The sequence below is a fragment of the Cygnus olor genome, chromosome 13, assembly GCF_009769625.2.
Source record: "Cygnus olor isolate bCygOlo1 chromosome 13, bCygOlo1.pri.v2, whole genome shotgun sequence".
In the NCBI taxonomy this organism is placed as follows: Eukaryota; Metazoa; Chordata; class Aves; order Anseriformes; family Anatidae; genus Cygnus; species Cygnus olor.
In genome coordinates this window covers 14,376,866-14,393,672 of record NC_049181.1, presented here as the reverse complement: position 1 = coordinate 14,393,672, position 16,807 = coordinate 14,376,866, and the positions used below count along the sequence as shown (strand labels likewise).

Genomic DNA, 16,807 nt, shown 5'->3' with positions numbered 1-16,807 from the left:
CAGTCCACCAGCAGTGTTGCACCTAATACTTTAAGAAAGTTGTTTTTCTGTATGTATGCATCTTCTCTCTCTGAAGAAAGAGAAAAATGTAAGACTGGTGGTGATGCTGCATCCATGGAAGGTGTAATAATGATGTGCTTAAAGCGCTGACTCCTCTTCTGCTCCAGAATTTGAAGGCAACCCAGGCTGAATTTTGCCCTGCTGGCACTGCTCTCTTCTCTCCACACCTGTGTCTGCTAGGTTTGTGGGCCTGGGACTGCTCCGTGTACAAGTGGGAGGTGGGAACGCTGCACTTCTTGGAGACGGGGGAAGGTTTGGGGTTAAAGCTTCTAAAAGGAGCTGGTAGCTAAGGGGCTTGGGCTCATTTGTTCTGAAAGTTGGTCCCTGTTGAGATGTTTCAAGTGCAGCATTTGCTATCAGAGTATTGGGTAATGATTAGGTCAAACATCATAAAGCTTTTCTGTCATTGTTTGCTCTTTCCTGTACTCCTACCGTCCTCTATTCCACCCCGCCGCAGCCTTTCTTTGCATTGTGGAAAGTCTAAAACCTGATTTGGTTGTTGGAATAATGCTTGGAAACATTATTGAGTTCTGAGCTGAACAAAGATCAGGGATGTGCATACAGAGAGCAGTAACTGAAATACCCAGCGTAGTACGTTATGGGTAGCATTTTTATTTTCCATTTATTTCCATTATTTCCTTCAAGTAACACTCTCATGGGGGGAGTGGGTTATAAGTGCTCCTTCTTAAAGTTTCCTTTAGAAGTGCCATTCTGCTGACTCTGCAAATGGAGCATTTTTAATGTTGTTGCAGCCATCCTCTGGCGAGGTGAATTATCTTCCTGCCCTGTGAAGTGCCCCGTGCCTGGCCCTTTGTTATCTGTCACCTTCACAGGCGTGCGTCTGAATAACAGCATCTGCAAAGGCGGCCTCGGAAGAGGAGAACAGTACATGAATATGAACAATCCTGAAAAAGCCCTTGTAAAATAAATAGGCAATACTACTCTTATTGTACAGAAACCAGGGAGCTGATGCTATCTGCTCTTGTGCACCCTGTACAGCGGTGGCAGTCAGCCCTCGGAGTTTGAAGCCCTAAAGCAACTTTCCCGTCAGCACCTGCTCTGGAGCCAGGCTGCCAAAGAGTCTCCTTCCTCCTCGGCTGTTCAATCCGTGCTGCCCATGCAGTGATGGTGTGTTGCAAAGATAGAGCAGGCTCAACGTTTGAATTTGAAATTAACTTTGTTAATTTAATTAACTAGGATAATCTACAAAATGTACTGTGTAAAATGCACAAAATGAAAACAAACGGCCATCTGTGGCAATTCAGCATCTCTTCTGTGATCAAGAAAAAAAAAGGAGCGAGCTTTTTCTAGAAAATTTACTCGAGGTAAAAGGTAATCCTCCAGATTTGGCTGCAACATAGCAAAGTGTACACTTTCACATTTGTGTCCAGGGCTCTTTCTCTGCTGTGGAACTGCTTTTGTAAAATGTCAAAATCATTCAAGCCCTGCCTCAGATTTAAGGGTAAGGATAAAGGACGTTTGGGTCTATGGGTTTCCATAAAACACACTTTGTCTTCAACAGGTCAGCTGATCTAACGTGCTAGAGACTGAGAAGTCTTCTTGGTTGGAAAGAGCAGGTAGTTTAAGTCTTAGAAAGACAAAAACTCAACTCGACGTGGAAGTTACAGAATTCATTGCACTGTCCAAAGCGGGCACGGCGGTAGTGACAAATTGCTCTGCATGCTGATGCTTCCTAAGCACATCTGCTCTGTGAGTGTCCCTCTGAGATGACAGATTTGAAAAAAATGCTTCGCTTTCGGAGGATTGTGTGAGTGGGTGGAATACGCCGAGATCGGCCTCCCTGTGAACAAAGCTCAGCGGTGCTGGCACGCTGACCAGGCTGTCGCATCCATTAGGAGGTGTGTAAGCAGAGCAGGAGGGCCTGGAAAGTTCAGCTTGAGACAAACATGAACGTTGATGTCAGCAGGACGCAGTCTGCCCACCTAGTCACTTGCCTGATCTCAGAGGAGCTGGCACTGTTAGGTGAATGCAGACGAAGTCGAGGTGCATTCAGCACAACGCCCTCTCTTGGCTCTCCATCGCCTTCCCCGTGGCAGGGCCGGTGCGGTGCCAAGGGCAGACCTGGCCTCGTCCTGCCTCCTTCCTTTGGTGTGTTTTCTGAAACGGTGGGTGGTGGTTGGCACGGGGACTACTTCTGTGCTTGACTCTTCACACAATTGCTTATTTCTCCATCTTCCTCCCTTTGTCGGTTCTCATTTTTTTTCTCGCATTTGTTTATCACCAGCAAGTTCTTCTCTTTCCATAAGGTAAAAAAGTATGTCTAGATTTTTAAGTCATGGGAATAAATTAAAAGCAACTGGACTGCAGTGCTTGTCATAAACAGGATTGGTCCAAAAGTGAGCTGGGCACTCATTTTCCTCATCAAAACTGGCTGTGTTTCTTGTCCTAAAGAGCTGGCTGTAATTATTCAAGCTCCTACTCGTAACAAATCCAGCTTCTGCCTGCTTTGCTCGCATCACGTGCACAACACTTATTTCCTGTTTTTTCTTTTTTCTTTTCTTTTTTTTTTTTTTTTTAGGAAAGCTAGTAAAACACTGCTTGGAGAACAAATTTGCCTTACCAAAGGTATTCTCGTTTTCCGTACTGGTGTGAAGAGGTGCATCCATGCCTCTGTTCAGCTGCACTGCTCTGTACGGGTGCCCCACGAGTGGTGTGGAGACAAGCAGCTCTGGGCAAAGCAGAGGTGCTCAAGGAGGGGCAGCCCCAGCAGCTGCTGCTCTGCTGTGCTGCTTCCTCTGTGGTGCCAGAGCCCCGGAGAGCCAGGCTGGGACGTGCAGGACGGGACAGGGCACACGTGTGATGGAGGAGATGGCTTGGTCCCAGCACCAGCTGCTGCTGACCCTCTCTGCCCTCCTGTCTCATGACTCTGAGAAGTCCTTGAATGTTTGTGGTCAGCAGGGATGGGGCATTGCTCAGGAAGAGACAACTTTGGTTTTCTTCTTGTGTATTCCTTCAAAGAACGTGTTGTCCTGTCCTCAGCTGCAGCATATGATGCCAGCTGTAGTCACTCGTGTTTTCCCTCAGTGCTGTCTCTTTGCAAAAACTTTTTTCAACTGCTGGTTGCACAAAGGCAACAGACTTTAGCTAATGTGCTACCGAAGCTGCTGCCTTATGCTGATGGGTATTTCGGTGCTGTAGCCTGTTGAGTGCATGTGATAATTGCTTTCCCTTCTGGGCTTTGAGGACAGGAGATGCAATTAGCATGTCCGGCGTATTTTCTTTTATACATTCTCAAAATTGCAATTCTTTTAGGAACACTGAGGAGTCATTAAATTGGGACTCGCTTCTTATATTGTAAAATACCTTTGCTTTCTGAGCATCAGAAGAAATTGCTTGCCCTAGCTGCTGCTCTGGCAGTCTATTTGAATTCAGCTCTGGTGTCACAAGTGCAAGCACAAAATCCCATTGAAGTATGCCACAAACATCAAAGGTAGCTTTGCAAAGCTCTTGAGACTTGGAGCTCTTGCCAAAGGACAGGTGTCAGCCCTCAGTTTGTCTTTCAGACAAAGCTTTGAGAGGCTTGTAGGTGGATGAGGGGGGTATTTACATGTTAAACTTAAGGCACTTCTCATTGTGTACCGAAAACAATGTGTGCATGGCACTTCAAAGTGTACCAACATCTTATTTTTAGCACCTTGTCACTCTGAGTAACTGCACAGCCAGTCTACACTGCAATCTGGCTACCTGGATGAGGGCTGCCTTTGAGGAGGAAAGAACCAGAACACGAGGGGCACACAGTTTCAGGTTTGCCTATGTCTGTGTGTGCAGGTCCACAAGACTACACGGAGACACTTTTCCCTGCTAGAGACAACTGGAGACTTTCCTGGGATGCTGGAGAGCAGCTGGGCAGTGGTAAGATCAAAGGCTGTACGTCCTTTTCCTCTACATCCCGTGTTAGTCTTCTTGTCTGCTGGCTCGTGCTCATGTGTGGATGTACGTTTGTTCATCGCTGGGCCAAAAAAAAAGGTGTATTTGTTTTTGTTACAATAAGGAATGGTAGCAGGCTGAAATTTCAAGGTTTCACAGGCTAGGAAGCAGGTCTGCTGATGAGAATTTGTTGGGATTATTGCACACTTGGAATAAATAACCAGAAAAGGGAAAAGGAGAGAGCAGGGGAAAAAAGAGTGAACACTCTGATTTTGCTCATCCATTAGTGCTGCTGAGGAGCTGCGTTACCGACTGCCAGCTCCTGCAAGAAGAGAGAACGATCTTTATCTGTCTCTCTGAAATTCCTTTGGAAAAAAATATTACTTGAATGAATAAGTAAACTTTTGGCAACGTTTGTCCCGTGTAAACAACAAAAATAAAAGTAAGGTTTTGGTTGTGAATCAGGTAACTTTTTCTGAATATTTCCCATCTCTGTGTAAAAACAAACAAACAAAAACACAAACAAAAAACAGATTTCACTAGGGCATTCTGGTTTTGCAGAGACTGACGAAGACACCCCCAAACCTTGTTCTCCCAGACCACAATCTCTTCAGTAACCTGCCTTTAAAAAGCCAGTGTTTGCCAACAGCCACCACAGATTTCCAACAGTTACTGTCCTGATTACAGGCAGAAACTGTTGTCTTAGATGCTGCTGTATGGAAACTGTCAAGCGCTGACATTTAATGGCAACCATGGGAGCTGGCGATCTGCTGTTTTGGAGGGGATTCTAGAGATACTCTGTAAAAAGTAAGTTTAAGCTCTGTTACTGCTACAAGCATAACGTTTAAAAAGATCTTCACCGGATTCTGTATGAGGAAACAAAATATCCTACAATAAAATTTAAAAAGAAGTCCAAATCCACATTAGGAATGAGATGTGGCATTTGTCATCGTTTGCCTGTTTCTGTAGGGTTATTACCAGCAAAGGAAGTTCTGAACAAACCCCGTTACGATTTCTGCTCGTGTCTGTAGGGCTGCAAGGCTGGCGTCCAGCCATTAATTTACCAATTTTGAAAGGATTTTTATCTAATAAAAGGAGAGGTGAGTAAGAGCTCGCACTTCATTGCAGACACAGATGTAGTTATGACAACATTATCCACAGCCTCGGTGCTCAGCGGAGAGGAGGAGACGCGCAGAGCTCTGCTCACCCAGCAAACCTGCTTTCCTGTGCTGTCCAGGTTGAATCTTGGCAGCATTGGTCCAAGGTTTATGGGCACGGCTCCTCGCTTGGCTAAGGAGAGTATGCCAGAGTCTGCGGAGTGTTAGGAAAAGGAGGGAAAGGAATTGAGATGAAGGAGGAGCCTGTGCCTGCTGCACGTGGTGCTTGCCAGGCAGTCACAGCCAGGGGTGGTTCCTGTCTAGGTGCAGGAGGGCTTGGATCTGCTGGTGGTTAGCTGAGCTGCCTCAGTGCTGTGGGATGAGATGGGATCAGGGCTGTGGGATGCCACTGGGGGATGCCAGAGTGGCCACGGCGCCTTGGCACTGTGCAGGTCTCAGCGGGCAGGTGCAGTACGGAGCCAGGGAGAGTGAGGTGGTAGGAGCCAGCAGCAGAACGGCGATGCGATGCTCCGTGCAGGCTGCCTGCCTGTTTGTGTGCCTCTGCCTGGTGCTTCTAGTTCTGGTTGGTTTGGCTTGGAAACAGCCTTCTAAGTAAGGCAGTCTGTGAGCATAAAACTGCCGTGGGGGTGACGTGGTGGTGGTTGGGTGCAGGGAGGCCGGGATTGCCTGGAGCAGAGAGGGGAGAGGACAGGTCCAGGTGTCAGGGCCAAGGTGAGCCTCAGGACAGGCGAGGTCTCCTCTGTCTGGGAGGATGCCAAGATGGTCAGGAAGGAGAAAACTGCAGAGGATGGGGAGAGAATTTAATCCCATATCTTCTTGCAAAGGGGAAGAAATTGCTTTAAATTGAGGAGATGGCTGAGGTAGGGCGAATTGCGTCCAAAGAGGTGCTGGGGCTGCCGTTGTGCCCTGGGCTCTGTGACAATCTCACCTCAGCATAGGGCAGCTGCAGGGGAAGAGTCTTCACCCCCTCCGGGCTGCTGGGGGTCGAGGTTGTCACTGGGCAACTGCTGTCAAGGACACGTTTGTTACACGCGTGTTTCACCTGTGACACGGAGGCCTGTCTGTGACGGGCTGCCTTTAAGAGGGGCTAACTTCGGTCTTGTGCTTTATATCCTGGGGGCTCTGGCTCATGGCAGCATGTGCTGTGTGCATGCATGTGCTCGGTGTTCAGCCACGTTCATGTGCTAACGCTCGAATCACCTCTTCTGTTTCTGGAGAGCTGCTCAGCCGAGCACACGAGAGGTATGCGCTTCCCTTCCTTGCAAAGCAGTTGTGGTGTTTTCCACGTTTGCACTACAAAAACCTTACTGACCTCCAGCTTGGAGTTTGGCACAGGGTCAGAGGTGTAGCTAGAGGGCTGCAGAGGGAAACGGGGTTTGGGGAAACCAGCTTGGGGCTTGTTGTGGAAGGAGGGGTGGTGTTTGCTGGCGACAGTCTTGTGAATGCTCACGTTGCATAAAATATATGTTAGTGGTGAGGGGTGGATAAAGACATCTTGAATACTCCCTTAAGAATGTGTCAGTTGTCAGAACGGTGGGATTAGCATGCTAATTCCTTCCTAATAGGAAAAGGATTGGGGTAATTTAGCTTTAATCAAGATTATGGCGTTGTTCAGACATTTTAATGCACTTTTTTTTTCATGCATAAAAAAAAAATCGAGCTGTGTGGGCTGCAATAGCTCTGAAACGCAGCCAACTAGCAGGCCGTAAACTAACTTAGCACACTAATTTTATAAAGCTAAAATAATAGAAATCCTGGGAAAAGCAGCGTTCTGCGTGCACATCTTGAGATCTGCAGCGTGTGCGCGTGCTCCTGCTCGCAGTGGGGGAGGTATTTGTCAGAGCACACCTACCTGCCTGCCTTCCAAATTAGCTCACACAGGGTTTGGTTTCCAGCGAGATCGCTGTCCACCCATCCGGCAGGCCCCGCTGTTGCCGTTTTCCTGTTAGGGCTGAAGACGCGCTCCACCTGCCCTCAGTTAAAACAAGCATGTGTTCTTCAGTTTAATCTGCAGATCCTACCACTTACAGGTATCCTATAAATTTTCTTGCTCTGACAAGAGTTTGACCTTTTTAGATGCAGATCGTTCCTGCCTTTATTGCAAACCATCTTTTGCGTTCTTTTCTCCAGTGTTTCTGGAGTTTTGTTTGTGTGCTAACGACTTGACATCCACCCAGGTCAAGACCGCACTGATTTGTTCGGGTATGTGCATTCAGCAGGAGCCCTGTCTCTCCCTAGAGAATGAGGTAGGGTGGGGAGGAAATCCTATGCCTCTTCAGAGGGGTCTTGGCAGGCGTAATAAGGATTTGTGATTCATGTCCAACATAGGTGACAAGAGCTGACATCTCAGGGCAAGTTGTAGATACTAAGGGGCTACGTAAAACTTGCTTTTGATCTTTGTGGGTTTCTCTCGGCTAGATCAAAAGTGAAGTTGTTAATTCAGTTGATCAAACCTTCAGTCCCTTTTTACACTACAATTATTGGATTAAACGTCATCTTAATCAGCTCAAATTTCTACCTTTTCCTTCTGCTAGGCACTGCAAAAGTTGGACCTATAACATTTATCTGTTTTAATGAAGCTTCAGCTAATGCCGAATAGGACAGGACTGCTGAAAGAGCCATAAAGAGGGGAGGTAGTAATTACATGCAGTCACTTCATATTTAACGATGAAACCTGGTTGTAGGCTTTTGTATGCAGAGGGTTGTCAGGTCTGGACTATGGCTGCCCTTAAATTTTTAGCCTCTTCCCTATATTGATGTGTTGCTTTTTCTGGTTGGTTTCCTCTCTTTAATTTTCTCAGCCAGTGGACGTTTGTGTTGTGTGTTCTTTGCCCGAATTTGGAAGGATCTGCAGGACTGGGTCTGGTTCCCTTTCCATGCTCGGTGCTAGAGCTGATCTTATTTCCGTTCCTCTGACTCCCCTGTGCTTAGAAATCATCAGTACCCTAATGAGGTGAACAAGGGGAGGGTTTTGCAATCCGTCTGCACCGCTGAAATTCACATCCCCCTGGGGCTCGTTTCTTACCAACATGCAACTCGTCTGACCAGTAACAGGCATCACGGCTGCGTGGAGGACTGCGGGGTCTGCCCGAAAACATGGGGGGCATTCATCTGCAGCGGTGGCAGGAGTGGTGGCTCCAGAGAGCCAGGGGCTGAGCCTCAGTGCGAAAGGAGAGGGGATGTACAAAGTAGTCCTGGAGGCTTTTCCGGAGAGAAAAGGCACAAAGCCCCAAATTCTGCTCCTGGAATGGTTTTGCAGCCTCACTGAAGCTAAAGAGAAACCTTGAAAAGTTTAGGATTCAGACTGACGGGTAGGGCTGGTGCTGGTTATTGCACATACACGGTTTCAAGATGAATTGTTTGTAGCTTGTTTTTAAGCAAGGAGCAGGTAATACGTTCCTGTGCCTATTTCATGTAAAGTTGGAGGCAGTCTGCAGCGTGGCCAGTTTCTGTTTTATTTTGGTTTAAATTTTTATTTTTTATTTTTCAACTCCAGCGCTGTCGGATGATGCATTATCCGCACCTGGGCGCTCCCTGCTCAGCGTACAGGTTATCTCCACTGTGACAGCTCTGTATCTTCAGTGTCAGATAGCTGCTCCGGAGTCAGAGGAGATTTACAGATTCTATTATATTTCTATTGAACAGCTCTTAATCTGGGCAGAGGAAAACATGCTCAGACCAGTGCTTTTTATCCCCCAACTTTAGCGTTAGAAGCCTTTTTGTCAGGGTTGGACATGGTGTTACAAATAGTCCAACACCAGCTCGGTTTCTAACACTAAAAAACGTAACCCTGTGGATGCTGGAGGTGGTGATTGCTCGGACAGACAGGCATGCCTCTATCTGAGTAAAGACGAGCAGTGTCATTGATCAAAGGTCTTTGTCTGCGTAACGTTGAGTGTATCTCACAGGTCACTTAATGTTGCCTTCTGCTCGTGTCTTGCATTCATGTGTTACAACCTCCGTGTAAAACACTAGTTCAGAGTCTGAATACAGAAGTTGTCCTCAGCCCCTCATTGTTTTGGCAGCTTTATTCCTGACTTCACAGTTCCTTTAATAATTAAAGGTTGTATGTGTGAGGAAATGTAACTGCTCTGTGCATGAAAAATGACATTTGTTTTGCTTGTATGATTTTGCAAACAGAGTTCCTGCATTATTTAGCCTCTTTTGAGCAGAATAACACGGGATGCCTTCCCTTGACCTGTAAGGAATAGCGATGGCATTGCTCTGTATATGTAGCACCTTGTTATAATTAGCAGTGCTTCTTTCCTCTTTTAGTTTTAGGCAGTATAATATAAATTACCAGTTAAGTAGGCAGGAGCATACCAACGACTGCAAGAATGTTATGCTGTGAATGTGAATGGTCCCTGTGGGTTTCTTTTTTTTTCCCCCTCTATTGCTCAGCTTTCTCCCACCAGCTGCTTTGACCTTGTATCTACCTTCAGATTCACACTTCTTACTACCTTTTTTCAATTGATCCCTGCTGTTAGTGCTCTGAATGCCATTGACTCAACATTGTGGTTATTCGTATGGCTCAGCAGTTCCACCTTGTTTCAGCTGCTGAAGTCTATCTCTTATCTCTCCCCTTTTTGTTTGTTAAAGAGAAAGGAAGGGAGAAAGGGAGTTGGGATCCATCACTGGGAAGTGTACAGTTTGATTTGATTCTGTTGGCAGAGGGGGAGGACAGCAGCTCTTCCTTACGTACAGATGTAGGTCATGAAAATGTACAATCAGCTTACACTTGTATCCACACGCTGCCAGGAAATAATCCTGCTTAGCATCACTTTATGGGGCTTGGAGTCCTTCTGAACCTTCTAATCCCTGGTGATATTTAAATAACACGTTGTGGTCACCATTTGGCATAATTCCTGTAGGAGGGGTGGAATAGACAGACGTAAAGCATGGAAACGTGCACGCACACCCACGTGCACAACGTGCGTACTCCACATGCCGAATGATTTCGGTTTGCAGGCTGTGAGCTAAACCCTGGGCTGTGCAGATGCAGCTCCCTGGCCAGAGGTGCTCTTGCTCTGGGGTTACTGCGTTTCTGGGAAAGCTGAATTACTGCAGTGGTGATTTGCTGTGCTATTTTTAGATGGAAATTTTGTCCTAAAACTAGGAGAACTGCCACGATCATCCCGTTTCTGCAAATAAAGCTCAGAGAATTTGCTGCTTCCCATACTAGAGGATCAGACAGGTGAGGTTTTTTCTCAGCTCGCTGGGTTGTTGGCCAAAAGGGGGCTGCCCTGCAGTTTGAAACCAGCTTTGAAGAGCTGCTCAGTGAATCGCATGTAGAAAATTTCTCACTCTAGAGCATCCAGCACCTGTACAACCTACTGTCAATGCCCATGAGAAGCTACCTTCTCTGCGAAGCTGTGAACCCCAGGAAGGTCTAGAAACCCTACAGGAACCTCTGGCCAGGGCTGTGCTTGGACTTCTTCTGGAAGAGGAGCTATTTGTGAAGCTTTACCGGAGTCAAAGGGAGCACTGTTGGCCCGAGTTCCTCTCTTGCTTGCCATCTCCGGGGTGGAACTGTGAATACAAATATTCCTCCCCCAGTTGCCCTGCGTTTTAAGCAACCATCTGTGTTTCTCCCTCAGCTGTGGTGTGGATATAGGGCATGCCTCTGCCTACCTTTGGCTGAATACTTCCTGAGTGAGTGAGATACCCAGAACGCCTTCCAAACACAGGCTGGAAATGTTCCGAATTAAGCACCAGTCCAGTGCTGACTTGCTCCAGTAGTCAGCCTGGTAGCAAAAAGTGAGAACGATGTGCACGGGAGGCCCCAGCACTGACCCCTGGCAGGGCCTGGCTTTGCAGGACTCGCTGTTGTGATACACACGTACGCTATCTGTAGCCATATGTTTGTCTTTAATATAACCTACAGAAAAATTGTGATTGCCTTAGTTAGAGAAGATGGGCTTTGATCTAACAAAGCACGTACATTTGTAAATAGATCCAGCTCGTGATGGAACAAATGAAAATGTTTAAACACCAGCCCTTTCGGGTATGTAGTTTGAATGGCAGCGTGCAGTTAGCGCTGTTGGTTGTTTTCGGAGGGGATGTCAGAAACAGGAGCAGTATTCACAGTAAGAGGCCAGGTTCTGACTCGTGAACGTCAATTTCAGATGCACAGCAGGCTTTCCAGATTAGAATCTGGTCCACACAATGGTGTCATTATGAATTTATATTAAAAGTCCTTTCTACTGGCATGAGGAATTACTATTGCAATAACACCCACTCTATTATTAATAATAATTGAAATGCTTGAAAAAAGAAAATGCTAGCTAATATTTAAACTACTTATTATCAAATCAAAGTTTCGTAGATAAAATCACTTAATTAAGCTGCATTTTATTTGCTAAGCATCTAGATCAGTATTCAATAGAGGTAAATAATTCCTGTGATTTCTAATACCAGCCAGCATACTCATTTCTTGAAGCATTGCTACAATAAGCAGCATTTTTGGAATGCTGCTTCTGTAGCCAGAAACTGATCTGCTGTGCAGCTGAACAAGGATTATTAATTTAAAGCAAATGATCAGTTACAGAAAACCTTTGACAGCCTCCAAGGGCTGTTTTGTGAATCAGGGTTTCCCTTGTCTTCTGAAGTTAGTTTTATATGGCCATGGATGTCGATGCTTAGAAGTTTTGGAGCCAAGCGAGTCATTCCTATTCATTAGAAGTGAACAGAAATTTCTCCTTTCTTTCCTGTATGGCTCTTGCGAGTGTCTTGCTTTGCACTGAGAACTGTTCAGAGGTAACTCATGTCACCACAGTAAGTGCTCTGCAGCCTCCTTCATTTTTCATTGCTGCCTGAAGGACGTTTGGGGCTGGAGATGCTGTTAGTCTGCGCAATTGTACCCGGAGAAAGTGAGATGATTCAGTGGGCCACCTTATTGAACTGTACCTCAGTCATAAATACAAAGAAATGATGTTTAAAAGATGTTGAAGCTCTGACACATAGACAAAAGAGAAGTCGGTACTACTGATGACGAGGAGTTGGTCCTAAAAATTCTCTATCACCCAGGTAGACCAGCAGATCTGTGATCTGGGAGGAAAAAATAGTTCTATTTCTTAGCCCTGCTGTGTGCACCTGCCCAAAAATTCACTTCAGGATTTGGACTCGTTGAAATCTGGGATGTATTTCAGATTATTAACTTGTATTTTCTGCATATGGAGAAAAAAGAAAAGCTTTGGCAGCAATGCAAGAGGGATTTGTTTGTAGGATTGCAGTGCTCTTTGTGGTATCCCAATAATTAGAGAAAATAATTATGTGAATTGCATTTTGAAAAGAGAGGTAGGTTTCTGAGCACTTAAATCCTATTGATTTCCCGTGGAACATGCTCTCACAAATCACCTAGGTGCTTTTTGATCCTTTGCCCTGTCCCCTTTCCTACGCAGAGCTCCCTAATGGAGTCCGGGTACAAACGTTGTTGCTGGTCTTTAACGCTGTTAATTAGATCCACTTCAGAAATAAACTCATTTTTTATTAAATGATTATGATTTTCTAGTAAATAGTTATTTAAGAAAGCATAACAAATGTGGCCATTTGTTTACAGAGCACTGACAACAACGTAAGTACTTAGTATGAGTACAGGACTGCTCGTTGTAGTACTCATTGAGCACCTACCATGAGGTGTACCTACTCCTGGTAGTGCATGGCTGGCTTGTAAACTTAATCACTATAAATCACAAATATAGGGGAGAAAAAGTGATTTATATCAAATACTGCTTGTTCTCCAGTGTTTGGAGGCTATTTTAGTCTGGAACTGTACGTGTGGTTTTCGAGAACTGATAAAATGACTATATTAGAGAGAGCCTCTACAGAAGGCGCTCCTAATTACCAACTTTTAAAGAAGGTACTTAAATGATCACACTGATAAATTTTGTGCTAATGAATTTTTTGGCTAGCTAATTAGGAAAAAAAAGTACAAATCGTTGGTGGAATAATTGTTGAGCACCTTTCAGTATCAAGCCTTGCAGTCTGCAGAATGGTGTGGAAGTTTGAAGGACTAAATTCCCATTTCGGTGCAAGGATTGGCAGGGTGCAGCACTTCCTGAAGGAGAGGCTGTGCTTGCTGATGGAAACGATTCCTGATTTATCTGGCCTCCTAGGATTTTTCAGTCATTAGTCCTAGACCTGGATCAGGACAAAACCCAGTGATCCAAATGCTGAAAACTTGAGAGAATTTGGACCGTGATAAATATTTTGCAGCTGGCTCCCTCTGCTTATGAATGAGCGCCACTAGAAAATCTGGCTCCCACAATTAAGTGATTTAGAGACCTAATTGCAAGGCAAAAGGGAATTGTAAGCTCCTATTTCTGTGGCAACCAAGGTAATTTTAGATCCTGAATCCAAATGATGGAGCATATGGAAATTAGGGATCCAGACTCGGGCTTTCAATGAGCTTTGCACAGCAACAACAACCAAAAACCAAAAAGCAGAGATGGAGAGCAGCTCACCCACAAGAATGGAGGAAGGCTGAACTGATGGTCACTGATACCAGTGCAGTGGAAGACGGTGCAACTGCAACGGGTGTCCTGGCTGTGAGAGTGAGTTAGTTATGGCTCTGGAGGGCAAATTCTGGTTTGGATGGGGAAGAGCAATACAGGAAGGAGAGAGGAAGAAGGTTTTGGGTTCTCCCGTGTCAGGTGCTAAGGAGCAAGCACCCTGCTCGGGGCAGAGGTGACGGAGAGCAGCAGGCGTGCTCAGCCCTGCCGGTAGTTGGGTACTTGGCCACTCGCTCGTTCTGTTGATTTTCTTCGCTGTACAGTTGTGTAACACGTCAGGGAACAGAAGGCGCTGAAGGGTGTGTAGGAGCAGAATGGCTCCTGCCAGGAGCACAGATGGTTGGAGAACAAGCCACCCTCAGCAGCCACACTTCTTTTTTTTTTGCCGTTTTGCTTTCAAACCGCAGTATTAAATTGGGAATAGTTTAAACAGAGATAATTCGATCCCTCCCACTCCTCCCTAGGGTCTGGGTATGAGTGTGGTCACCGGGCACGCGGTGTTTTGTCGAAGAAGAGCAGCTCTGGGAGGCGCGGTGGGGCCGTCTCTGGAGGGCTACGAGAGTTTGGCTGCTGGTGGCTGCTCCTGGCAGCTGCTGCTCCCAGCACGGGCAAGTCTGATCCTCTGGGGTTGTCTGGGTAGTTGGGGAGGTTGCTCTTGCAGCTTTTGGTGGAGGTTCCCTTAGTCATCCCAAGAAACTGCCTGGCTCCCCCCTCCTTCCCCAGCTGGTGTTGCCCTGGTACAAAGCTTTGGACTGCCACCAGGTAAGACAGTGTTAGAAAAGATGAAGCTTGGACTCTTTCCATCCTATGAGAGCTAGGAGAGCCAGATCTGTGAGGGCAAGGCCTATGACCACTCATGGAAAGAAATGGAAGGGAAAGAGAAGCAGCAGTGGCTGTGGGTCGCTTTGCCAGTGGAGCAAGCAAAAGGCACGTGTGTGTGGGATGTGCAGGTCAGCACCTGAGGCACTAGCACAGGGTCTTTCTAGTGGAAAAGGGATGTTATGTGCTCGTGGAAGGTCAAATGCAATGTGGTCATCGCCTCAAAGGATGACTTTTTTCCTGTCCTTTGCCAGATGTTTTTGTGCAGGTTGATTTTCCATTAGCACCAAGGAGATGGAGGCGGTGGTACCCCGCAGGTTTTTCAGGGAGGTGTTGATGCATGGCTGCTGTACATAAAGCAACTTGGACTAAGTATAATGTATGCCTCAGCTAAAAGGAAATGCTCTTATATAAAACATACAGCTAAACATGTTATTTTTGTACAGGAAACTATACATGCGCACATTGGCATATGTGTATAAAATTGTAAACATGTTTGAGTTTTCTTGGCCAAGAACATTTCTCTGTTGCGTTTGTGGTGTTAGACTGAGTAATCACAAGTTCTGACGAGGAGCTGTGACTCTGATCTCCTCCTTGTAGCTGTAGCCCTGCTGTCCAGCACCCCTTTGGCTCAGCCCGGGTGCTGAGCGAAGCTCTCCTCTGCGGAGTCACCTGCTGGGACAGCCCAGGCTTCGCCTTCAGACTTGTTCCTGCACTAAGCTGCTTGTGGGATCCGTTTTGTTTGTTGGTTTGGATGCCTGTAGATGGCAGTATCACGTCCCTGTGTGTGTGAGCAGGCTGGGACCGCAGTCCTTTGCAGCTCTGGGCAAGGCAGAGCTGCAGAGCCATGGGCCAGCCTCCAACGTATGCTTCCTGCACCACAGCCTCCGGCGTGGTCGTGGGGTGCCCTTAGAGCTTCTGTGCCCCTCCCTTGGTCCTTGCCCTTCTTACAAGGCTGTGTGTGAGCTCTGCCCTTCACCTCGGCCTCCTGGGATAGCAGCTGGTGGGTGATGGCAAAGCAGCAGCCACAGGTCCTGGGGGTGAGGGCTGGAGGTGCCCTGGTGTGACAGCGGCTCCCTTCCCTCCTCTCTTGGTGCTACTCACGATTAGCTGTGACTTAGGAGGGTGATGGAGAGAGGAGAGTGGAGATGTGCCGTTCCTTGGAGGGGGCAGGGTTGGGGAGACAGGCCAAGCATTGACTCCAGCATTGGTGGTGGGATTGTGCAGGGTGGGAGGACACCCTCCTGGCACAGGGGGCAGGGAGCTGCCAGCAAATACGCAGACAGCAAGACACTGCGGCTGGGCTTACGGATTAGTTCTGCATAGCGTTCATTCCAGCGCTCTGGGACTTAATTTAAAAAAAGAAAGCCTCATTGACCTTGGGTGTGGGGTGCTGAGGTCAAGTCCAGCCCCAGGGCTGGAGCCGGGCACAATGATGACATTGCGGAGCTGGGCTCGGAAAAACTTGCCACTGTCACAGCCTAGAAGAGCTATTCACAAATCACTTGGGGCTGGAGATGTCTTTGCACCTCTCCTGATGCTACTGAACTTATCCAACACATTTTGGGGTTAGAAGAGGAGGTGGAGTCCCAAGAGAGTCCCTTCTAGGGAATGAAGTGAGTGGAAATGATATATCCACGCTTTCCTTAGCATGGCGTGGAGTCCCTTCCCGCAGCTCCTGGGCACCCCATTGCCCTGCCAGAAGTCCTTCCCCAGCTCTAGGAAGAGCTCGGGGGACACACTCAGAGGGAATAGATGAACTCGCTTTGGCAGAGAGAGCACGTCTAAGTATAAAATGTTCCCTCCTTCCTACCCAATGTTAGGAGGTTTCCATTTCAGGAAGGAAGTGTGGGTCTGTTCTGTCATAGCTGGGGGTGGGAGAGCCCCGTGGTTAATTAGTGCTGCACGCCTCTGCGCCGCCGCTACAGACTGTAAACAGAGCTGATCAAGTGATGGTGTGGGAGAGGAATTATTTAAAATACATTTTAATAAATTATAAATAACGCAGGACTGGCTTCTGTTTAACCAACTCGAGCTAGCCAGTCAGTATTCCCAAGCTTATGAAACGCAGCACCATGTCAGTAATACTCATGGGAGTAACTGCACTGGTGGTTGAATGTTTCTCGTCCACGTTGAATTTAGTGTGTGCTAGTAAGACCTAGAGTCCCAGCTGAAGATGAGGGGTTTATCATTGTTCTTGACACTACATAGCGGATGGCTCTTACCTAGCTGTATCAAACGTTCTGCAAAACCAAAATTCAATGACCCTTTTGTCCTGTGGAGGGAAAGGAGAAGGAAGATTTCAAGTCTTGCTCTAACTGGTTTGTTGGTCGGGGATCTGGGGAATAAAGGAAGCTGGTTTAGATAGGGGCTACACTGCTCTGTCCGAATTGGCAGTGCATATAGTATTGT

At 46.8% G+C, this 16,807-nt stretch overlaps 1 protein-coding gene across 9 annotated transcripts in view; it reads left to right on the top strand.

The window, feature by feature from the left end:
* Positions 1–16,807, top strand: part of IL1RAPL2 (interleukin 1 receptor accessory protein like 2) — a 358,032-nt gene that overhangs the window by 63,173 nt on the left and 278,052 nt on the right. For 4 of the 9 annotated variants that reach the window (XM_040572218.1, XM_040572219.1, XM_040572221.1 and 1 more), the window contains one exon: positions 3,850–3,933. The exons of 4 other annotated variants lie outside the window; for them this stretch is intronic. In XM_040572218.1, coding sequence (XP_040428152.1) covers positions 3,850–3,933 — 84 coding nt within the window. Of the gene's footprint in view, positions 1–3,849; positions 3,934–6,141; positions 6,309–16,807 lie in introns of those variants that run through there. One more of the 9 variants, XM_040572222.1, reaches the window with a different exon arrangement.